Source organism: Oncorhynchus kisutch, linkage group LG12, assembly GCF_002021735.2.
Source record: "Oncorhynchus kisutch isolate 150728-3 linkage group LG12, Okis_V2, whole genome shotgun sequence".
Classification (NCBI taxonomy): domain Eukaryota; kingdom Metazoa; phylum Chordata; class Actinopteri; order Salmoniformes; family Salmonidae; genus Oncorhynchus; species Oncorhynchus kisutch.
This window is the reverse complement of record NC_034185.2, coordinates 27,464,122-27,489,340: the sequence shown is the minus strand read 5'-3', so window position 1 is coordinate 27,489,340 and position 25,219 is coordinate 27,464,122. Positions and strand designations below refer to the sequence as shown.

Sequence of the window (25,219 nt, the reverse complement as noted above, 5' to 3'; positions counted from 1 at the left end):
TGATGTGTGGAGACATTTCACTGCAGCTAATGTAGAAGGAAAAGCTGTGTACATTTGCAAATACAGTGCCAAATCATATGTGAAGAATGCAACAAAGATGCAGAATGACCAAGTGCATAAAGTTCCCTCAGCGCTCACAACAAGCAGCCTCTGACAAAAGTCCCTCTAATTATGAATCAGACACCTTATTGGTAGCAACAGCTCATGGTCCTTCTGGAAACAGAAGTTTTTTTTTTTACACAATGGAGGAACGTAGTCAGAGAAATGCTGACGAATGTCTTGCTTGAGCTGTGTATGCAACTGGTTTACCTCTGATGCTCACAGGCAATGTGTATTGGAAGAGATTTCTGAATGTTTTTCGCCCAGCATACACCCCTCCAACCAGACATGCTTTATCTACTCATTTGCTGGATGCAGAGTTCAACATAGTTCAAGTGAAGGTCAAGCAAATCATAGAGAAAGCACACTATATTGCAATCATCTCTGATGGGTGGTCGAATGTTCGTGGGCAAGGAACAATGAACTATATTTCCACCCTTCAACCAGTATTATACAAGTGCAGAGACACAAGGGACAACAGACACACTGGTCTCTACATTGCAGGTGAGCTAAAGGCAGTCATCAATGACCTTTGACCACAGAAGGTATTTTCACAAACAATGCTGCTTGGTCTAAAGTGGAGGAGTCCTACCCTCACATCACACCCACCCAAGGACATCATGGCACTGAAAACAATGGATACACTCTACAAGAGATCCAAGGAAATGGTTAGGATTGTGAAGGGTCATCAAGTTACAGCAGCAATCTACCTCACCAAGCAAAGTGAGTGGAATAAGAGCACCACATGGAAGCTGCCCAGCAACACCTGTTGGGGTGGTGCTGTCATCATTTTTGACAGTCTCCTGGAGGGGAAGGAGTCTCTCCAAGAAATGTCCATATCACAGTCTGCCGATATGGACAACCCCATCAAGAGCATCCTCCTGGATGATTTATTTTGGGGGAGAGTGTTAAGCAGCCTGAAAATCCTGAAACCTATAGCAGTAGCCATTGCACGGATTGAGGGAGACAATGCCATCCTGTCTGATGTTCAGAATCTGCTTGCAGATGTAAGAGAAGAAATCCATACTGCACTGCCCACTTCACTGTTGCTCCAAGCAGAGGAAACTGCAGTCACAATACATAACAAAGTGTGATGACTTCTGCCTGAAGCCCATACGGAGTAGGCACAGCGGCTGCAGACACAGGTAACCCCAGCGACGAAGGTGCAGGAAGATCAGGCCCCAGGGCGGCGAAACTATTCGTATACTCCAGGCCTCTCATTGGGAGTGTAGTATTGCTTTGCGGCAGGCCGCTGTCTTCGGCTTACACGGCTCGTGACATGTGACCATTGTTGATTGCCATGCTCCTCTTGCTGTGCTCCTTCGACTCCGCTATCAGATTGGGGAGAAGAGGCAGGAGATGGCTCCCCTGGCGAACAAACGGGCAACACCGGCCAGTCCGATAACGACAAACGACAAGACGGAGATGCATCCAACATGTTCAGAAGCCATCCAGCAATTGGCGTAGAAAAGTTAAACATTTCACTCTGCGTTTTTCCCAATTTCTTACGTAGGCTGGCTACCTGCGGGATCAAGGAAGCCACCTAAAGCCTATAATCCTCGACAAGCAAACAATTGCCGCATTGTAACTCTGAGTGATCCAGTTTGTCCTAAAACACAGAATAATAGATACAACTCCTACAGCGCTGGAGCCGTTCATTTACCTCTCCAGACAAAGAGGGCCCCATTGGAAAACTCATCTGGGACTAACTTTGTTAGCTTTATGGCTAACGTTAGCAGCTTAGCTAGGTTAGCGGCTCTTTCACGCAGACTTTAACCTGTATTCAGGACATACAGTTAATTTATTTGCCATATTTTTTGCAGTTTTACTTTATTAAAACTTACTTTATTTACTTTATTGCAAAGAGGATGCATATTTTGAAATATTTTAATTCTGTACAGGCTTCCTTCTTTTCAATAGGTGCCCTTCAAAGCGAAGCATTGGAAACCGTCCCTGGTCTTTGTGGTTGAATCTGTGTTTGAAATGTACTGCTTGACTGAGGGACCTTCCAGATAATTGTATGTGTGGTGTACAGAGGTGAGGTAGCCATACAATAATCATGTTAAACACTATTATTGCACACAAAGTGAGTCCAATGCTACTTATTATGTGACTTGTTAAGCACATTTTTACTCCTGATCTTATTTAGGCTTGACATAACTGTCACGACTCCTACCGAAGGTGGCTCCCCTTCCTGTTCAGGTGGCGCTCGGCGGTCGTCGTCACCGGCCTACTAGCTGCCACTGATAATTTTCCTCCCCCTTGTCTGTTTATTAGTTACACCTGTGTTTTAGTTAGGTTAATTGGTTGGACTTTATTATCCAGCCGGCCCGGCTGCTGGGTGTGCGGGATTGTTTTATGTGTACTCTAGTGCACGACTGTAAGTCACGGTTTTGCGTATACATGTGTTGTTCGGGACTGTTTAATTCCCCTGTGTTTTGGGGCATTTGTTTGAGTGGCGTCGTTTTCACCTGTGTGACGGGCATTACAATGAGTTGAATACTTATTGACTCAAAACATTTCAGCTTTTCATTTTGAATTCATTTGTACAAATTTCAAAAACCATCATTCCACTTTGATATTATAGAGTTGTACGTGTAGGCCAGTGACATAAAATGTCATCCATTTTATATTCTGTCTGTAACACAACAAAAAGTCAAGGGGTGCGAATACTTTCTGAAAGCACTGTATTTCAACACTCTTCTACAGTACCTATCAATTCTTGTGTTGCCTCCTTTACTAAGACTCTCTTCTTCATATTTCTTGCCTGAAAATACTCACCATCTGAATTGTTTTAAGAATATGTTCAGGTTGAGATTTTTCTTGGCATCGATGAAAGAAATCTGTTGATGGAGAAAAAGTGTGATGCTTGAAATTAAAACAGGGGATGTGTTAAGGAAAATGACAATAATGATGAAGGGAGAAGAGAGAGTGAGATTATAAGGCCATTTCAAAGTCTAATGGGATGGGGTAAGACCACATTGATTACTCTCTCTACCTCTTTGGGCTCCTGTTTGACCGCAGGGGCGCTGCCTTTGGCCTTTGACTCTGTCACTGGCAGACAGAAGAGCTCCTCAATACTGGAGTAGTCAGGCTCCAGAGAATCTGACTGTACCGATGTCCACATGGAGTGACTGTCTGGAGCAAAATAACAAAATGGTGTACAGTATTTGAATTATGACTTATACACTACACTCTTGAGTTGAAATGTATCCAATTTGCACTTGTCAGGGTCAACTGTATTTGTTGGTTTAATTCAATGGTGACACAATCTGACAGGTCCCTTACCAGTCACCACTCTGGATGGCAGCTTCTGCCAGTTGAGCTTCTTCATGCGTAGTGTGGGACAGCGGCCCGCCTTGGGTGGAGGGGCATAGTAGGATCGGCCCAGCGTCTGCACACTCTGGGCCATAATCATGTCACCGCCACCAGGGGGAGGTGGGGGGCCCATACCAGGCAGTGGTGGTGGGGGTGGGGGACCCATCCCAGGCAGGGGTGGTGGTGGTGGGGGACCCATCCCAGGCAGGGGTGGAGGTGGTGGGGGACCCATCCCAGGCAGGGGTGGTGGTGGTGGGGGACACATCCCAGGCAGGGGTGGTGGTGGTGGTGGGTAGGGACCCATTGTGCCAGATAGGGGTGGTGGTGGGGGGGGACCCATGCCAGGCAGGGGTGGGGGAGGCGGTGTACTCCCATACCCCATCCCTGGTAGATGAGGTTGGGTAGGAGGGAGACCGGGGAGAGGCGGAGGAGGGGGAAGGGACAGCATCCCAGAGAAGCCAAGAAGTGGTGGGGGTGGAGGTTGGGGTGGGGGTGTGCCGAAAGCTGCCATGCCTTGTAGTGGTGGTGGTGGAGGAGGAGAAGGAGGGGGGGGTGCAGTGGCAACAGGGGAGGTAGATCCTTTAACGAGGACGACCAAATGATCGGTCAATCTTTCTCTCAGGTCTATCTGAACGCCCCTGTCTGTGGTCTTGACCTTGACCTTAGGTGACCCTTGCTGAGCCTTGGAGGACACCAGACGTTCCATCAAGCGCTCGGTGGAGTCAACTTCAGCTAAAGAACACACACACACACACAGGCAATGTCAGAGTGACATAATATAAACCAGCCAAAACATGTCAGCGTACATGGCCACACTAAATAAATGGTGAAAATGATGTTTTTATGGACTATGAAGGTGATTGATCTCAGACTCACGTTCCTGTGCCAGCAGACTAGCACGGTCAGCCAGGGCCTCCAGGGCCAGCCACACCTCGCTGTGTTCCGGCCCCAACAACAACAGCGCGTGCAGGATGGACAGCAACTGCACCGAGGCAGGGGAGCTACTCACCTGGAGCGAGGGGAGGGGGTTAGATTACTTGTATTATCTGCTGTGGGTTTTAATTACAAATAAATACACCCTTAATTGGTGCTTACTTTGGTGAAGAGTATGGCGAAGACTTCCTGGTGACTGCTCATGTCAATACCTCCGTACATGCTCTCCATCTCAGCATCATCATATGCCATGGTGTCCTCAAAGGTCTCACACTGGATGTTCAGGTCCACATCATCCGTCTCCCTGTAACACACACACAAACATACACAAATACATATTTCCACAGGAAAAAAACAAGTAGCAGTGTGAAAGAAAATTGGTGTGCTGTGCATAACAGAGCATTTGCTTATTCCGAAAAAGTTTATATATATTTGAAATAAATAAAAATGTATTTTGCAAAAGACTCAACTTACCTCAGTTTTGGAAGTAAATCCAGTAATTGTAGCCCTGCGAGACAAAGAATAAGTCACAGATAGACATTTTCATTCAGTTTGACATGTCCACATAGAGATCCTATTCAATTACTAGAGTGGCTATGTTACAAATCCTAAAAGTTCTACAATGGGATGAAAATGGCAGCCATATTGGACAGGGAGAAATCCAAACCAGTCTAATTGAATTAATGGCAGTAGAGGCATAATCCTGATTTTACTTATAAAGAAAGGCATGTGATATACAGTGCCTTGCGAAAGTATTCGGCCCCCGTGAACTTTGCGACCTTTTGCCACATTTCAGGCTTCAAACATAAAGATATAAAACTGTATTTTTTTGTGAAGAATCAACAACAAGTGGGACACAATCATGAAGTGGAACGACATTTATTGGATATTTCAAACTTTTTTAACAAATCAAAAACTGAACAATTGGGCGTGCAAAATTATTCAGACCCTTTACTTTCAGTGCAGCAAACTCTCTCCAGAAGTTCAGTGAGGATCTCTGAATGATCCAATGTTGACCTAAATGACTAATGATGATAAATACAATCCACCTGTGTGTAAGCAAGTCTCCGTATAAATGCACCTGCACTGTGATAGTCTCAGAGGTCCGTTAAAAGCGCAGAGAGCATCATGAAGAACAAGGAACACACCAGGCAGGTCCGAGATACTGTTGTGAAGAAGTTTAAAGCCGGATTTGGATACAAAAAGATTTCCCAAGCTTTAAACATCCCAAGGAGCACTGTGCAAGCGATAATATTGAAATGGAAGGAGTATCAGACCACTGCAAATCTACCAAGACCTGGCCGTCCCTCTAAACTTTCAGCTCATACAAGGAGATGCAGCCAAGAGGCCCATGATCACTCTGGATGAACTGCAGAGATCTACAGCTGAGGTGGGAGACTCTGTCCATAGGACAACAATCAGTCGTATATTGCACAAATCTGGCCTTTATGGAAGAGTGGCAAGAAGAAGGCCATTTCTTAAAGATATCCATAAAAAGTGTTGTTTAAAGTTTGCCACAAGCCACCTGGGAGACACACCAAACATGTGGAAGAAGGTGCTCTGGTCAGATGAAACCAAAATTGAACTTTTTGGCAACAATGCAAAACGTTATGTTTGGCGTAAAAGCAACACAGCTCATCACCCTGAACATACCATCCCCACTGTCAAACATGGTGGTGGCAGCATCATGGTTTGGGCCTGCTTTTCTTCAGCAGGGACAGGGAAGATGGTTAAAATTGATGGGAAGATGGATGGAGCCAAATACAGGACCATTCTGGAAGAATGGAGTCTGCAAAAGACCTGAGACTGGGACGGAGATTTGTCTTCCAACAAGACAATGATCCAAAACATAAAGCAAAATCTACAATGGAATGGTTCAAAAATAAACATATCCAGGTGTTAGAATGGCCAAGTCAAAGTCCAGACCTGAATCCAATCGAGAATCTGTGCAAAGAACTGAAAACTGCTGTTCACAAATTCCAACCTCACTGAGCTCGAGCTGTTTTGCAAGGAGGAATGGGAAAAAATGTCAGTCTCTCGATGTGCAAAACTGATAGAGACATACCCCAAGCGACTTACAGCTGTAATCGCAGCAAAAGGTGGCGCTACAAAGTATTAACTTAAGGGGGCTGAATAATTTTGCACGCCCAATTTTTCAGTTTTTGATTTGTTAAAAAAGTTTGAAATATCCAATAAATGTCGTTCCACTTCATGATTATGTCCCACTTGTTGTTGATTCTTCACAAAAAAATACAGTTTTATATCTTTATGTATGAAGCCTGAAATGTGGCAAAAGGTCGCAAAGTTCAAGGGGGCCGAATACTTTCGCAAGGCACTGTATATCATAAATTGCGTAATATAATTATTGTCAAACTAAAATATTGTCATATAATTATAAATACTGTTTAAACAGGTTTTATACCTTTTTTTTGTATAAAAAGCATCTAAAATATATTTAAACAGAACATGTCAACATGCTATTGTGTATACAGTGTATATATAATAAATCAAAAAAATATGTTTTACTATTTTGCTGATAGGTGCAGTGAAATGTGTTGGTTTACAGGATCAGCCATAGTAGTACAGCGCCACTGGAGCAAATTAGGGTTAAATACCTTGCTCAAGGGCACATCGACCCATTTTTCACCTTGTTGGATCGGGTATTCAAACCAGCGACTTTTCGGTTACTATCACACTGCGCTAACGGCTAGGCTACCTGCCGCCCTATTATTTGATACAATATCAGTGCTTGTTGCATTTACAACTTTTCTAAGTCCTATCATCTACTGATTTCCGCCAGCGTATGGCTGTGGACTGCATTGTTTGGATATTGGCATACTGGCAATTAAACAAATGAATGGAATCATTCCTCTAAAACTGGCTGGCTATCAAACTAACAAACATACAGTGCAGATAAATTATTCAAATTCATTATTTTACGCAATATCTTATCGCAGCACGGGCAAACCATGGTTGACCAACTCCCTGACCAAAATGGCTGACCTTATGCCATCATAAGAAGGTTCATGACCATTCTAGTACTCTAATTCTTAATTCTATGAATGTCCATCTCTATTTCCTGTATTCAAGCCATTGTTTATAACGACTGCAATATCTTCATCATTATGATAGATTTTTCAACATATGAAGCACTCTACACCATGTAGGCTACTGTATATAAGCATTATTGTGGTACTTCTTGATACTAGTAATACATTTGTGCATGGTTGATCTTTAAAGGGCTACAGACACTCCTTAAGCCTCTCCGTTTCCTGGGCAACAGTATTGGAAGGTCAAGTAGACATATACATGGCAATGGAAACCTTTCTCAAGAAACAATACGTGAATCTAAATAATAAAAAGCATTATTGGGAAGATACACAAAACTTAAATTGGAGGTAGTGAAAGCAGGGTCTCCTTGTTTCTTTTCTTCCATTCACACCCGTTGTTCTCTATGTATGTGACTGTTGAAAAATCATGATGAAGAGGTAGTGATACCGATGAACTCTTTGCGTAGTTTGTCCCTCTTCCTCAGGTCCTGTACCCTGTAGATGATCACGTTGACCACACTCATGAGGATGACCATATACGGCACGTTGTCCGTCGCATGCAGCTCGTTCATGATGACGCTGAAGCGGTACTGGTGGATCTTCACACTCTGACAAAGATATATAGTTATGAAGATAACATAAGTCAGCATCCCTAATTCATGAAGAGCAGGGAGATGCCTTATCTAAAGTAGGTTTTCCTTATCTTAGACGAGGTACAATACATTTTCACAGGCCTCCTTTAATACTTTGTATGAATTCAAGGGGGTATCAATGCTGCTTCAGCTGACATTTGCTTTGAAAGTAAACCATATGAAAATAATTATCAGAATTTGTCTTTGTGTATATTTATGCTGTTCTTTATAAAAAAGGAGATGGCAGGGTTACACCTTACTTTATAGTGATCCAGGGCATCCATGACCAGGTGGTGTCCCTGTGGGTTGAACATGGTGAGGGCTGCCAGCAGCTCAAACACCTGCATCTTCACCATGGTGTTGGACGTGTCCAGTGCTGCCAATCAAAAAAAGAGATCATGTTCCAGCAGGCAGACAGACAGACAGGCAGACAGACAGACAGACAGGCAGGCAGACAGACAGACAGACCTTTGCCAAAACTCTTGCCACCCTTCTTACGAGCCCTCTTTCTCACCTTGTGACAGGGTCCTGACGTATCCCTCATTGTCCAGTATAAAGTGCAGCCCAGCGGAGGAGTTCATCACTGCCTTCACACAGGCCACACAGGTGAGCTGGAGGATGGCATCAGCGATGCGGGCACACCCACGGCCAGACAACCTTTCCAGGGCCTCCATCAGCAGATCCAGCCCATTGAGCTCCAGGAACTGCACCATCCAGTCCTGGTCACTCCCCTCCAGACGCCTCCGCAGCCCTGAGTAGTTGACCACCGTGGGTACCTGTAGCAGTCGTATGCATAGCTCTGGATCTGCGTTCTCCAAGTTGGCCTCTAGGTGAGCATCTGGGTCTGGGGGGCTGCTGGTCAGGTGCTCCTTTAGGGCCTCCCACTTCCCTTTGGATGCCTTGGCTGCCATGGCAACCAATAAAGGTGAGCTAGAGGTAGAGAAAAATCGTGCAATGTTCGTGTTGTGACACATACGAGTGAAACAGAGACCCACAACAATTGAAACAAAATGTAAAAATAAGTCTGTAAATTATGCATTGGTTTGATTTGGAGGAACTACAAAGCATTATTGGAAAGATACACAACACTAAAATTGGAGATCGTGAAAGCAGGGTCTCCATTGTCAAAGACCCGCCTGAAGAGGAACTTCCTCTGAACTCAGGGGGGTAAAAGAAGAGGAACTCATCAGGAACTGCCCGAAAAGGAACTTCCTCTGAACTCAGGAAGGGTAAAAGAAAAACAAACATCCTTTTATGCTGAAACTCTGAAAATCCTACTTGTGAACTGGGAGCAACAAGTTGTGTCCATTCACATGCTTTGAACTTGGTGATAACCCCTAATTGGCTAATGGCAAACAAGCTGGGTCAACCATGAACTAAAAGTACAGCTATCATGCTCATAACCAATTTATAGTGTTCAGAAACCATATTAATAGATGTATTTTCATAAATAATGTTTTGTTGTTGCATTTAACAGCAAATAATGCTGTTATTGAGGTAATTTCCTTAGTATACTAGGTGCTATCTATAGGATAACCCATAGGATAACCCTTTGTAGAACCCTTTTTGGTACTAGGTAGGACCATTTTTGGATTCCATGTAGAACCCTTTTCACAGAGTGGAGACCAAAAAGGCTTCTCCTATGGGGACAACCGAAGAACCCTTTCGGAACCCTTTTTTTCTAAGAGCCTAGGTGACATCAGAGTTCATCATGTGGGAGAAGTCGGAGCTCAGGATGAAATGACACAAGAGTTCCACCTATCAATTAAGATTTGGAGGGGCATTGAAGTGGATTATTCCCAGTTGTATGTTCACATTTACGAATATATGAGATGCTATGAATGCAGCGTTAGCATTGTCTAAAATGCTGAAGTTGGTTGCTGTCGCTTGTAGAGGTCGACTGATTATGATTTTTAAACTCTAATACCGATTATTGGAGGACCAAAAAAGATGATACCGATTAATTGGCCGATTTGTATATATATATTTGTAATAATGACAATTACAACAATACTGAATTAACACTTATTTTAACTTAATATAATACATAAATAAAATCAATTTAGTCTCAAATAAATAATGAAACATGTTCAATTTGGTTTAAATAATGCAAAAACACAGTGTTGGAGAAGAAAGTAAAATTGCTATATGTAACATGTAAAAAAGCTAATGTTTAAGTTTCTTGCTCAGAACATGAGAACATATGAAAGCTGGTGGTTCCTTTTAACATGACTCTTCAATATTCCCAGTTAAGAAGTTTTAGGTTGTAGTTATTATAGGAATTATTTCACTCTATACCATTTGTATTTCATATACCTTTGACTATTGGATGTTCTTATAGGCACTATAGTATTGCCATCCTAATCTCGGGAGTTGATAGGCTTGAAGTCATAAACAGCGCAATGGTTGAAGCACAGAGAAGAGCTGCTGGCAAACGCAGGTAAGTGCTGTTTGAATGAATGCTTACGAGCCTGCTTCTGCCTACCACCGCTCAGTCAGACTGCTCTATCAAATATCAAATCATAGACTTAATTATAATATAATAAACACACAGAAATACGAGCCGTAGGTCAATAATATGGTAAAATCCAGAAACTATCATTTTTTTAAACAAAACGTTCATTCTTTCAGTGAAATACGGAACAGTTACGTATTTTATCGAACGGGTGACATCCCTAAGTCTAAATATTGCTGTTACATTGCACAACCTTCAATGTTGTCATAATTATGTTAAATTAATTAAATTAATTACGGTCTTTGTTAGGAAGAATTGGTCTTCACACAGCTCGCTACGAGCCAGGCGGCCCAAACTGCTGCATATACCCTGACTCTGCTTGCACAGAACACAAGAGAAGTGACACCATTTTTCCAAGTTAAAATAAATTCATGTTAGCAGGCAATATTAACTAAATATGCAGGTTTAAAAAAATATACTTGTGTATTGATTTTAAGAAAGGCATTGATGTTTATGGTTAGGTACATATTGGTGCAACCACAGTGCCTTTGTCGCGAATGCGCTTGTTAAATCATCACCCGTTTGGCAAAGTAGGCTGTGATTCGATGATAAATTAACAGACACCGCATTGATTATATGCAATGCAGGACAAGCTAGATAACTAGTAATATCAACCATGTGTAATTAACGAGTGATTGTTAAGATTGATTGTTTTTTATAAGATAAGTTTAATGCTAGCTAGCAACTTATCTTGGTTCCTTGCTGCACTCGCGTAACAGATGGGCAGCCTGCCACGCAGTCTCCTCGTGGAGTGCAATGTAATCGGCCATAATCGGCATCCAAAAATGCCGGTTACAGATTGTTCTGAAAACTTGAAATCGGCCCTAATTAATCGGCCATCCCGATTAGTTGCTAGTTGCTGGGGTGTCTATTTTGTGAAGTGCACCAGTCCCTGCTGCAGCAAAGCACCCCCACAACATGATGCTGCCACCCTGTGCTTCACAGTTGGGATGATGTTCTTCGGCTTGCAAGCTTCCCCCTTTTTCTTTCAAACACAATGATGGTCATCATAGCCAAACAGTTCTATTTTTGTTTCATCAGACCAGAGGACATTTCTCCAAAAAGTACAATATTCTTTATGGTGGTTTTGGAGCAGTGGCTTCTTCCTTGCTGAGCGGTCTTTCAGGTTATGTTGATATAGGACTTGTTTTACTGTGCATATTGTCACGACTTCTGCCGAAGTCATTGCCTCTCCTTGTTCGGGCGGTGCTCGGCGTTTGACGTCACCGGTCTTCTAGCCATCATTGATCCTTTTTTCATTTTCCATTGGTTTTGTCTTGTCTTCCCACACACCAATTGTTTTATTGTCAGTGTAGTGTGATTGTTGTATAGGTGCGCGTCGGGTCCTCGTACCCATGTTTGTTTGTTTATGTACATTTAGTGTTATGGAGCATACTCCGTGGACTTTATTAAAAGACTCAATTTTTCACTCCATTTGACTCTCCTGCGCCTGACTTCCCTGCCACCTATTACACCTATGCATGACAGAATCTCTGACCAATATATGAAGTCAGCAGGAGAGGACACTATGCCCATGGAGCTGGAGGAATGCGTTCAGGAACAAGCGAGGGAGCTTGACGTTATCAGCTCCGTCATGGATCACATTGTCATGATAATGGATCGCTGGGAGAGACAGGGAGTTTCTCCAGCGCCACCACCACCACAACCGGAATCTCCCGTGAAAATTTTTTCCTCTCCGGAATCTAAGATCCATTTATCCCTACCTACGGGATACAACGGAGATACTGCCGGCTGCCAGGGTTTCCTCCTTAAACTGAACTTGTATCTAGCCACGGCCTCCCCAGTACCATCTGACCGTGAGAAGAGTTACGCCCTCGTCTCATGCCTCACCGGGAAAGCCCTGGAATGGGCCAGTGCTGTGTGTAGTAGGGAGGACCATTTTGAGGCGCTGGACCATTTTGAGGAGTTCACCCGCCAATTCCGGATAGTATTCGATCACCCACCTGAAGGCAAAGCAGCGGGTGAGCTTCTCTATCATCTGAGGCAGGAGACGAGGAGTGCACAGGATTTTGCTTTGGAGTTTAGGACCTTGGCTGCCGGCGCTGGATGGAGCGACAGGGCCCTGATCGACCATTACCGTTGTAGTCTACGCGAGGACGTCCGTCGGGAGCTGGCCTGTAGAGACACCACCCTCACCTTCGACCAGCTGGTGGACATGTCCATCAAGCTGGACAACATGCTGGCTACTCGTGGACGTCTAGATCGGGGTCTGGTTGTTCCATCCTCCCGCACCCTCTCTCCCGAACCTATGGAATTGGGAGGGATGGTGCGCAGGGAGACCGGAGGGGGTTCCCGCTCGAGCACCATTCAAGGTCGCAGAGAGCACACTGCTGGTCGGTGCCGGGTTGGTTCCTCTGGGAATAGAGAGGGCAGGCAGGGCATTCTGGCGTCACCCCAGGTGAGTAGGCACCATTCTCATCCAGAGCCCTCTGCTGCACTAATCTCTGTCTCTTTTCCTGATTTTTCACTGCATTCCCAGTACAAGGCGCTAGTAGATTCAGGTGCGGCTGGGAATTTCATTAATAAAAGTCTAGCTCATAGTTTAGGGATCCCTATTGTTCCTGTGGATATGCCTTTCCCTATTCATGCCTTAGATAGTCGACCATTAGGGTCAGGGATTATCAGGGAGGTAACCGCACCTTTGTGATGATAACGCAGGAGGGTCACAAGGAGAAGATTAGTCTTTTCCTTATTGATTCTCCTGCGTATTCTGTGGTGCTAGGCCTACCCTGGTTAGTTTGTCATAACCCCACTGTTTCTTGGCCACAGAGGGCTCTCACGGGGTGGTCGCGAGAATGCTCAGGTAGGTGTTTAGGGGTTTCCGTTGGTGCTACTACGGTGGAAAGTCCAGACCAGGTCTCCACCGTGCGCATTCCCCCCGAATATGCCGATTTGGCTCTCGCCTTCTGTAAAAAGAAGGCGACTCAATTACCACCCCATCGACGGGGGGATTGTGCGATAGATCTCTTGGTAGACGCTGCATATCCCAAGAGTCACGTGTATCTCCTGTCGCAAGCGGAGACGGAGGCTATGGAGACATATGTCTCTGAATCCCTGCATCAGGGGTTCATTCAGCCATCCATTTCACCCGTCTCTTCGAGTTTCTTTTTTGTGAAAAAAAAGGATGGTGGTTTACGCCCGTGCGTTGATTATCGAGGTCTTAATAGAATCACAGTGAAATATAGTTACCCGCTACCTCTGATCAATATGATTATTGAGTTAATGCACGGGGCACGTTTTTTCACAAAATTGGATCTCAGGAGTGCGTACAATCTGGTGCGTATTAAGAAGGGTGATGAGTGGAAGACGGCATTTAGCACCACCTCAGGTCATTATGAGTACCTGGTCATGCCATATGGGTTGATGAATGCTCCATCAGTTTTCCAATCATTTGTAGATGAGATCTTCAGGGACCTGCACGGGCAGGGTGTAGTGGTGTATATCGATGATATTCTGATATACTCTGCTACACGCGCCGAGCATGTGTCCCTGGTGCGCAGGGTGCTTCGTCGCCTGTTGGAGCATGATCTATATGTCAAGTCTGAGAAATGCTTGTTTTTCCAACAATCCATCTCCTTCCTAGGGCATCGGATTTCCACTTCAGGAGTGGAGATGGAGAGCGACCGCATTACAGCCGTGCGTAATTGGCCGACTCCAACCACGGTAAAGGAGTTGCAGCGTTTTTTGGGGTTTTCCAATTACTACCGGAGGTTTATCCGGTGTTTTGGTCAGGTGGCAGCTCCCATTACCTCACTGCTAAAGGGGGGCCCGGTGCGCTTGCAGTGGTCGGCTGAGGCGGACAGGGCTTTTAAGTCACCTGAAGGCTCTGTTTACCTCGGTTCCCGTGCTGGCTCATCCGGATCCCTCTTTGGTGTTCATAGTGGAGGTGGACGCATCCGAAGCTGGGATAGGAGCAGTGCTCTCTCAGCGTTCGGGTACGCCACTGAAGCTTCGCCCCTGTGCTTTCTTTTCAAAGAAGCTCAGCCCGGCGGAGCGAAACTATGATGTGGGTAACCGAGAGCTGTTAGCTGTCGTAGAAGCTTTGAAGGTGTGGAGGCATTGGCTTGAGGGGGCTAAACACCATTTTCTCATCTGGACTGACCACCGCAATCTGGAGTATATCCGGCAGGCGAAGAGATTGAATCCTCGCCAGGCAAGGTGGGCCATGTTTTTCACTCGTTTTGTGTTTACTCTTTCTTACAGACCAGGCTCCCAGAATGTGAAGGCAGACGCATTGTCTCGGCTGTATGACACAGAGGAGCGGTCCATGGATCCCACTCCCATACTCCCAGCTTCGTGTCTGGTGGCGCCTGTAGTGTGGGAGCTGGACGCGGACATTGAGCGGGCGTCACGTGCAGAGCCTTCTCCCCCTGAGTGTCCAGCTGGTCGTCTGTACGTTCCGTCTGCTGTCCGCGACCGATTGATATATTGGGCTCACACGTCACCCTCCTCTGGTCATCCTGGGATAGGTCGGACGATGCGCTGTCTTGACGGGAGATACTGGTGGCCCACTTTAGCTAAGGACGTGAGGATTTATGTTTCTTCCTGCTCGGTGTGCGCCCAGTGCAAGGCTCCTAGACACCTGCCCAGAGGTAAGCTACAACCTCTACCCGTTCCTCAACGGCCGTGGTCGCACCTGTCGGTGGATTTTTTGACTGATCTTCCACCTTCACAGGGTTACACCACGATCCTGGTCGTTGTGGATCGGTTTTCAAAGTCCTGTCGTCTCCTCCCTTTGCCCGGTCTCCCTACGGCCTTACAAACTGCAGAGGCCCTGTTTACACATGTTTTCCGGCACTATGGGGTGCCTGAGGATATAGTGTCTGATCGGGGTTCCCAGTTCACATCAAGGGTCTGGAAGGCGTTCATGGAGCGTCTGGGGATCTCGGTTAGTCTTACCTCAGGTTTTCACCCCGAGAGTAATGGGCAGGTGGAGAGAGTTAACCAGGATGTGGGTAGGTTTCTGCGGTCTTATTGCCAGGATCGGCCGGGGGAGTGGGCGAAGTTCGTGCCCTGGGCAGAGATGGCTCAGAACTCGCTACGTCACTCCTCCACTAACCTTACTCCCTTTCAATGTGTATTAGGGTATCAGCCGGTTCTGGCTCCTTGGCATCAGAGCCAGACCGAGGCCCCTGCGGTGGACAATTGGTTTCGGCACGCTGAGGAGACCTGGGAGGCAGCCCACGTCCACCTTCAGCGTGCCATAAGGCGCCAGAAAATTGGCGCAGACCGTCGCCGCAGTGAGGCCCCAGTGTTCGCACCAGGGGACAGGGTCTGGCTCTCGACCCGAAACCTGCCCCTTCGCCTGCTCTGCAGGAAGCTGGGTCTGCGGTTTGTGGGGCCGTTCAAAGTCCTGAGGAGAGTGAACGAGGTATGTTATAGATTACAACTACCCACTCATTACCGTATTAACCCCTCGTTCCATGTGTCTCTCCTCAGGCCGATGGTGGCTGGCCCGCTCCAGGAGGCTGAAGTGCGTAATGTTCCTCCGCCTCCTCATCGAGGGGGTTCCGGCGTACTCTGTTCGATCCATTTTGGATTCGAGACGTCGGGCGAGGGGCCTTCAGTACCTCGTGGACTGGGAGGGGTACGGGCCGGAGGAGAGATGCTGGGTTCCGGTGGAGGACGTGTTAGATCCTTCCATGTTATCAGAATTCCACCGTCTCCATCCGGATCGCCCTGCACCTCGCCCTCCGTGTCGTCCCCGAGGTCGGTGTCGACGCGCAGCTGGAGCCGCGCGTCAGGGGGGGGTACTGTCACACTTTTGCCGAAGTCATCGCCTCTCCTTGTTCGGGCGGTGCTCGGCGTTCGACGTCACCGGTCTTCTAGCCATCATTGATCCTTTTTTCATTTTCCATTGTTTTTGTCTTGTCTTCCTACACACCTGTTTTCAATCCCATTCATTACCTGTTGTGTATTTAACCCTCTGTTTCCCCTCATGTCTTTGTCAGAGATTGTTTTATTGTCAGTGTAGTGTGATTGTTGTATAGGTGCGCGTTGGGTCCTCGTACCCATGTTTATTTGTTTATGTACATTTAGTGTTATGGAGCATACTCTGTGGACTTTATTAAAAGACTCAATTTTTCACTCCATTTGACTCTCCTGCGCCTGACTTCCCTGCCACCTATTACACCTATGCATGACACATATAGATACTTTTGTACCTGTTTCCTCCGGCATCTTCACAAGGTCCTTTGCTGTTGTTCTGGGATTGATTTGCACTTTTCGCACCAAAGTACATTAATCTCTAGGAGACAGAAAGCGTCTCCTTCCTGAGCGGTATGACGGCTGCATGGTCCCATGGTGTTTATACTTGCGTACTATTGTTTGTACAGATGAACATGGTACCTTCAGGCGTTTGGAATTGCTCCCAAGGATGAACCAGACTTGTGGATCTACAATTTTTTTCTGAGATTTTGATTTTCCCATTATGTCAAGTAAAGTGGCACTGAGTTTGAAAGTAGGCCTTGAAATACATCCATAGGTACACCTCAAATTGACTCAAATGATGTCAATTAGCCTATAAGAAGCTTCTAAAGCCATGACATCATTTTCTGGAATTTTCAAAGCTGTTTAAAGGCACATTCAACTTAGTGTATGTAAACTTCTGACCCACTGGAATTGTGATACAGTGAACTATAAGTGAAATAATCTGTCTGTAAACAACTGCTGGAAAAATGACTTGTGTCGTGCACAAAGTAGATGTCCTAACTGACTTCCCAACATTATAGTTTGTTAACAAGAAATGTGTGGACTGGTAGAAAAAAAGTTTTAATGACTCCAACCTAAGTGTATGTAAACTTCCGACTTCAACTGTACCACTTTCAGTATAAGATCAAGATTAAACGGAAATTAAAGTTGGGTGAACTATCACTTCCACTTCAGTTCTGAGTGTTGACTGTTTGGACAGAGTTCTATAGAGGGCACACTATTAGTAGGCCTATGCCCTGTCCCAGACAGCAAGCTCAAATATCAGTCACTATCGCTGTGTCTTTCACTGAGGTCGTAAGATCTGACTGCAGGTCATGCAACTGGAGATGGACGGCATGTGGCAGAAATTAAGCCCCATGGGCCAGCACAAAAAGGAGGTGAACAGTTATAATGGACGAAGAGGGGCATTTACTGATAGACAAGACAGTTAATAGATGATCACCGAGCCTCCTTTGACTTTGATTGAAAAAGTTAAAGGCTTTTGTATAGTCATGTTCAATTGAAAAGCCATTCTGTAAAATTTGCTGCAACCAACAGCCATCAGCATAATATGGGATAATGCATAGTACATTTGGTGTCATACTTGCTGAATTTGCAACAGCTCTGTGAGTATACTGATTCAGTCCCATTGTTGCTTGGAGCTGCGGTTTAAAGAGTATTCAGTGCCATTGGGATATAGATTAGTGACTGACAGATTGGCACATTTACAGCCACTCAACTTTGTGAGGACAGACAGACAGGGAGTGACCTGGGCTTGGGCGGTATACCGTATTTGCCGTATACCAGGGTATTATAAAATACCGATGGTATGATTTTCAATACCGTCAAGCTTGAGTTATAAAGCCACTCCTTAGAATGAACTATAAGTTAACTATCTAAAACGTGCCAAATGTATTATCTCCAGCTCAGGGCTCCAGCTATTTATTTGGTTTGCTAACTTGCTGGCTAAGTGGCTAGCTTGCAAGATTGGTTACAGTAGAGACAATCAACCCCCTCCTGGATGAAGATCCCTGATGCCTATTTTTTATTAAATGTTTTCTTTTGGAAAGAAATAACGCCCCATATGTGCACTGCCGGTAATACCGTATACCCCGGTATGCTACAGGAACAGTATAAAGGTATGAAAATATGGATACTGCCCAACCCTAGAGTGACCCAGTCAGCTATTCAGGCCTGTTAGCCAATATGATCACATCCTTTGCAGTGAATCTGATATGAGTGCTCCGTCTCTCTCTCCCCCTCACACACAAACATTTTAGTTCTGTCTGTCTCTCTCTCTTGGACACTTCCTCCCTTCTATTTCTCTTTCTATGACTCTTTTTCCCTGACCCTCCCCTTTTCTCCCTCTCTCACTCACCCTTTCTTTGTTTCTCAACTTTGTTAGAGTCTTTCCAAACCAGTAGTAACAAATAGGAACTTCAGGTGGTATGACATCTTAAACTGTCAATGGGTGTGTTTCCTAGATTAAAGCAAGTGTCAGACTCTTACCTCAATGAGGCATTTCTCAAGTGGAGCTGCACCAATTGTGCTAATTTTAACAATTTCCACTGAAGATTTACCAAAAACATATTTACAGGAAAAACTGTGCAGATGCAAAGTTTGGTAACAGAATAAAACTTTTCATCTACAAGTTTTTCCAGTAAATGTTTTTCTTTTACTGTGTAAATTGTTCAAAGTAGTCGTTGTGCATAGAGTTGTATGGTTTGTTAAACTTTGAAATCAATTGTTTTTGTTTGGAATACATTTTAAAGCGAAAAATCAGAGTCTCAATGAAATTCCTTTACCATTGCCCTATGGTAGATAAATCCACATTACAGTGATTGCACAAGAATGCAAAGAATCCATGCCAGACTTATTGGTGAGGTTGGAGTATCCTCCTTCTAGCATAGGGAGAAGAAAATCAATGAAGTGCTCCTTTAAGAGACCATGGTTCTGAGAATGGGTGGGGTCCACATGAGCAGAAACCTCAATGTGCAGAATGCCCTCTGCACTACACTACTGAGACATCCTACTGAGGAAATGTGACTCACACAGTTCAGGCTAGTGAATCATATCCTCCTGCTGTAGTCTGTGTTCTGTCCACTCTCTCTCTCTATTACAGTGCCTTTAAACTCTGCATCCGTTTGCATTGATTATCCAAGCAAGGTTTGAAATATACTACTGACAGAAAAAATAATTCATGAATAAACTCTGAGGCAACTGTTTCCAACAGAAGCTACATTATGACATCACGTGTGTGTCTATTTGAAGTTGTGACATCAACTTCGAGGTCAGTTTGAAGGTTTTTAATGTTGCACTTTCCAGTGGTGCTGGAGTAGAACGGCTAAGATTTTCCATAAACACAAAATCCTGATCTGTGCTGATGGCTTTTTTCCCTATTGCTGCTCACTAATCCTCAGGCTTCCTGTCCAACAGGAATGACACCATACCTCTAACTTAGAACATGCATACGGGGGGGCTAACAAGTAACAACCAATCCACACTCAGTGGCATTATAAGGAAAACAGTCTTGCCATGTGACTGGAATGTTCATGCTTCGTTTCCTAAACTAAGCACATGCTGACATTCAACAAGTTGTGGAATTTCGGGAGCTACAATGACATAGTCTTGAGAACACATTACCGTGGATACAGGAATCCCTGGTCTGAAAGGGTACATTATTTGAACAGGCTTCTGCTTCTATGCTGCCTGGAAGGGAATTGCTGAAGGAAACAGACATATTTCCTGTAGCTTAACATGGGATGGGGACAGACAGAGAGACAGAGAAAAATACTCTTTAGGAAAGAATTATTAACTTTTGTTGTGTTATTCTCTCAGTCACATTCCTCCCAAAGTTGACCTGGGGTCATCTATACGGATTTGCTTGTTTATATTGACAGAGATTTATGAAAGAGCCCAGAGATCATTATTGGTTCATATAGAGGCCTCAATGGCAATACCATGCAGTTATCAACAAGGTTGGGTTCAACTGAATTAAATCAATTCAGGAACTTACAGCACAAGCACGGATGTGTTTGCAGTCTAAGACGTACAGTACTGTGTCGGATGTGATACGCATGCAAAGTATGCAGAAACTCTGGTTATTCATTCATTCATACCCCACTGCCATTTACGCACATTCTGTCCCGTAGAATGTGTAGCATGACATTCCTGGAGTGCTGGATATACTGTACAATGGGACTTCTTGTCAACATCAACATTATCCAGACCAGCATGACCCTGGCAGAGAGAATCTTCCTGGAGTCATGTGAAATAAGGAACCAGGCCATGGGCTATGTAATGTGACCTCCTTAAATGCTTACAGAGCAACTGAGCAATCTATGCAGTTTATGATGATGGAATCACTATAAAAGACCTGAATAAAGATGTTCAGTAGCCATGGAAGTTTGAAACATAATAAACCTTGGCTCATCTCATGCAAAGGAATGGTTTTATAACAATATCATATCTGGTGCAGTCAGTGGCGGACTTACTATTACACAACTAAGGCAATTGCCTGGGGCCTTGCATCCATCAGGCGCCTCGTGAACTTGCCATTATTTAGTTTAATAATACATAATTCCTCTGTTATCTTGCCTCCTCCACTTGAGGCCTTCCTCCACTCGTGAGTTACCTCCGAGGTACGCTATTAGCAGTAAACGGAGCGGTTTCTGTTTTGTTCATAAAAATGTATTATCTGGCACATCTCAAAATCCTTTTGTTTTCTTTGAATTTGGCTCCAGCTTTTGAACGGAAGTTATTACCGATTGATGAGACTAACTCACGGTTTGATGCAAAAAAAGTTAGATGGTTTGGGATGAGTTGGACCGCAGAGTGAAGGAAAAGCAACAAGTACTCAACACATGTGGAAACTCCTTCAAGACTGTTGAAAAAGCATTCCAGGTGAAGCTGGTTGAGAGAATGCCAAGAGTGTGCAAAGCTGTCATCAAGGCAAAGAGTGGATACTTTGAAGAATCTCAAATCAAAAATGTGTTTAACACTTTTTTGGTTACTACATGATTATTTACTACATGTTATTTCATAGTTTTTATGTCTTCACTACTATTCTACAATGTGCAAAATATTAAAAGTAATGAAAAGTCCTGAAATGAGTAGGTGTGTCCAAACGTTTGACTGGTACTGTAGGTATTGGCCAGAATTTCTATCCACCATAGAGATGGATAGAGAAATAACCCGTTTTTGCTTGGACATTGCCATTGAGCGCTTCCACCATTTTGAAGTATTCAACTGGGTGGGACTTGGGTTAAGGAAGGATCACATGATCTCATCTAGGTCATCAGGTGGGCTCAGCCAATGAATTCTACTTGTGAGCATTCCATAATTGCAGGTGGCAGTAAATCACCAACATTGACATTATACCAGTTCAAACAACAAACTCCAGGTGGCAGTATGTACCATTTAAGTTTGTTTACCAAGTCATAGAAGTAGTAGAAGAAGAAAATTGAGTACTTCAAAATGGAGATGGCCTCAATGGTGCTGCCCGGTGCTCTCACAGACACCATAATGGGACAAAAGATGAGTTGTCTATGGTCCCTAACTTGAACATCTAAAACTAAATAGAAAACATGTAGAAATGTTAATGGACTTATCTATTTAAAAATAACTGCCCTTTTCTGGCCCGCAAATTGCTTTTGATTAACAAATGGGTCCGGAACAAAACTGACACCTCAATGTGACCCTCGGAACAAAAGTATTGCCCACTGCTGTTCAATGTAGTGATACAAAGACCTTACTAGTGAAGGGCATTTCAAATCTTTTCAGTTAGCCTTTTCATTTTGGTTCATTCATCTAAAAGAGCCGGCCCCCGAAAAGCTCTTCGTTCAGTAGCCATGAATGTGTTTAATAGACATGGGCAGTGGCCTCAGACTGGCCTCGGCATAGGGCCTCCAAATCACTAAGTCCGCCCCTGGGAGCAGTAACATAATCAACAGCTGTTGACCTTCTACCTAGCTGCATGTGCACCTTAGTCAGCAGAGGATCTCCACTAGCAGTTCCTCTTCCCTATAAATCCAGGGCACCACCCTCTGGGACCCAGTCAGCAGATTGTTAGTCAGCATCACCATGACAACACTAGTGGTGCCCGTGTCACCCGCACCCTTCTGCAATTGCTAATAACCCATCGTCAACCACCAGATTATATGTGATTAGGTAAAAATCTGAGGCCAGCACCCGGCCCTAGCCCACTAATATAGAAAATGTGCTGTGGGCTACAGTCAAAGACAGCTGAAGATTTAACCCATCTGAACAGTAGGCTACAGTTCCCTTGAATTTCCCTATTTGAAGTCCCCATCTTGTAACTGTTGAATTTGTATGGCTCTTCACAATCATCACATATAGTCCTAACATAGCTGCTATCATCCTCTTTTAGCCTACCATTTCACCAAATCTTTCCCAAACATTTACTTTTCTGTCCCTCTTTATTTTCAACTCTCCATTTCACAGCTTTTCTCTAATTAAACTGCGACATTGTCCTTTTTGCCTCTGTGGATTGATGACTTCCCATTCCCAAAAACATGTGGCGATTGGCGTGTAGACTATTTGGCACGCCTACAGTTAGGCCCTAAAGCTTATAGGCTTACGCACTAATGCCATTTAGCCTATAGAAAGAAAAACCTATAGCCTATAGATATAAATTGCACAATAATTATACATTTATGGATTTTTGAAGGTATTTTTTTCTCTTTATTCAATCCGCCCTTCATCCACACAATATTTAATGACCCTAAACCCATCTGCCCAGTGGATATAACCGCGGGAACTGCTGGGTATGAGTCACCCAGTGCCTCACTAGCCAACACAACACAAATATTATTCTGTATGAAACTGTGCTTAAACATCCATTTGTCTTGAGCTTCCTAAATAGCATGGTCCCCATGTAAATAAATCATGTAGCCTTCTTAAACCTATCGAATTTCATTCTAAACTAATGGGCCATTCTGTCTTATTAACAGCAACATCAAACAAGAGCAGTTCAGTGAATGAAGTGACCTTTGTCTTCTGATCAAATCCGGTCAGTGATCTACATCATTGATTTTGAATCAAACACATACATCTAATTGGCCGCATTTGTGTGGCTGTGTTTTATTTTGTTTACAGAATGCATGGTTGTGCCGCATGCACAACTGCATACAACACATAACGCACACACCCCATCTCATCTGATCTGTAAAGCCTATGTGCCTGTAGAAACACCAGACTGTCATGGTCAGCTGTGTTTGTGAGATGGGCATGCCATGGTAGCACTGACTGCCCCCTTGTGTCCGTCCCTTTGTGTCACTCACACATGTAAACAATACATGGACATAGGAACAAATTAGTCCCTCTAGAGTTCAGTGGACATAGCCCACTTACATAATCCAGTCATTAAACAGACATACACGTCACACTATCACCTAGCCATATCTATGACTAAAAAGAAAATACGTTTTCTAATCTGAGTTCTTTGTATCTCTTCTTAGTCAAAGATATGGCTAACAATCACCAAATGTGAAGTGCAATGTCAGTTCTCTAGGAACAGACACAATCCCATACTAACATTTGTACATATATCTTGATCTTTACTACTAATTGGTAAATTAGTAGTAAAGAAATAGGCTACCGTGTGACATATTGTGCCCATTGCTATCTTCACAAGACTGACACAAATGTGGCAGAACATTGAAGGTTTGCAGTGGAATTTCACATTTGCCCCAGCCTGGTCTCTCACACCAGATGTTACATAATACATTTAAATCTAACACACTCAAATTAGTATAATTAGTATAAATTAGTATAATGTTAGGTTTGGTATGGTTACATAAGACAGAAGGATACCTAAGGCAAAAAAATGAAAGTAAGGTGGTTGGTCAGGATAGGCATATATAACGTGAACGTCTAGCAACCCAATGGTTCGTGTTTGAATCACTTCACAGACAACTTTTAGCTAATTTAGCATTTTAGCTCATTTGCAACTATTTACTACTTTTTAGCTACTTTGTGACTACTTAGCATGTTAGCTAATCCTAACCCTTAACCCATATCCTTAACCCCTAGCCTAGTTAAAAGTTAATCACTTAGCTAATGTTAGCATTAGCAACCTAGCCACCCTAACTAACTACAGCTACAACAAATTGGATTTGTAACAAATCATACGTTTTTGCAGATTCGTGACATATTGTACGAATTCCAATTCATAACATAAGAAATTGATGAAGGACATCATCAAATTAGTACCAATGGAACTTAACATACAGCATCATACTAATTAGAGTATGTATCCCGGATTTACATTTACTATGTTACGTCTACCCCTGAGTCTAGGCTGTTTGCCCAGGCTATGAACGAGCAAGACAATAGAATTCGCATCATGGTACAGTATACAACTATCTTATGTTGGACAAAAAGTTATTGTTAATGAGTGATGTGGTTCTCTCCGTACAATTGCTTAAGTTGAACAAATTACAGATGTTACCATTTTTTCCAATAAAGTCTTCATTATGAAATGTGTTACTCTTACGTTACTGAGTCCCTTAGTCTGCACGAAGGACGAATTCCACAGCAAATCGAAGGCAACACTTATATCGAAAAGTAACCGCTTTCCCACAATTCCTGCGTTCTAGTAGAAACTATGGAATATAGACTGTTGTGTCCAAACCCTGCTGCGCTGTTCTCTGCATCTCACGGACTGCGCGTGACAAAAATTGTGAGGGTAGAGAGTAACATAGCTCCGCCTCCTCACCCACACATCTGGATTTTGATGAATTCAGCGAAATGGACCAGTCTGGACCAGTCGTCCTGTTAGTTGTTCAATGGCTCAATGCTCTTGTTATATCATTCATCTTCTCAAATGTTCTAGACTAGGTAATATGAAAAGGGTTGTCATACTGAGGAAAAATTGGTTTCATATTGGATATCTGTACCTAATATTTGATCTCATCAAGTTGTTTCCTACTAATTATTTG

General features: G+C 43.9%; 1 protein-coding gene across 4 annotated transcripts in view; it reads right to left on the bottom strand.

Annotated features, from left to right (window-relative positions):
* LOC109900812 (inverted formin-2) overlaps positions 1–24,941 on the bottom strand; it is a 35,205-nt gene extending 10,264 nt beyond the window's left edge. For all 4 annotated transcript variants that reach the window (XR_004211923.1, XM_031837303.1, XM_020496644.2 and 1 more), the window contains exons 1-10: positions 24,775–24,941; positions 8,547–8,962; positions 8,293–8,408; positions 7,849–8,008; positions 4,825–4,858; positions 4,513–4,654; positions 4,294–4,426; positions 3,388–4,149; positions 3,098–3,237; positions 2,881–2,942 (exon numbers count right to left, since the gene is read on the bottom strand). Coding sequence is in view for 3 of the 4 variants with exons in the window: in XM_031837303.1 (XP_031693163.1) it covers positions 2,881–2,942; positions 3,098–3,237; positions 3,388–4,149; positions 4,294–4,426; positions 4,513–4,654; positions 4,825–4,858; positions 7,849–8,008; positions 8,293–8,408; positions 8,547–8,943 (1,946 nt within the window). In the remaining variant the exon portion in view is untranslated. The remainder of the gene's footprint in view (positions 1–2,880; positions 2,943–3,097; positions 3,238–3,387; positions 4,150–4,293; positions 4,427–4,512; positions 4,655–4,824; positions 4,859–7,848; positions 8,009–8,292; positions 8,409–8,546; positions 8,963–24,774) is intronic.
* Positions 24,942–25,219: the final 278 nt, after the last annotated feature.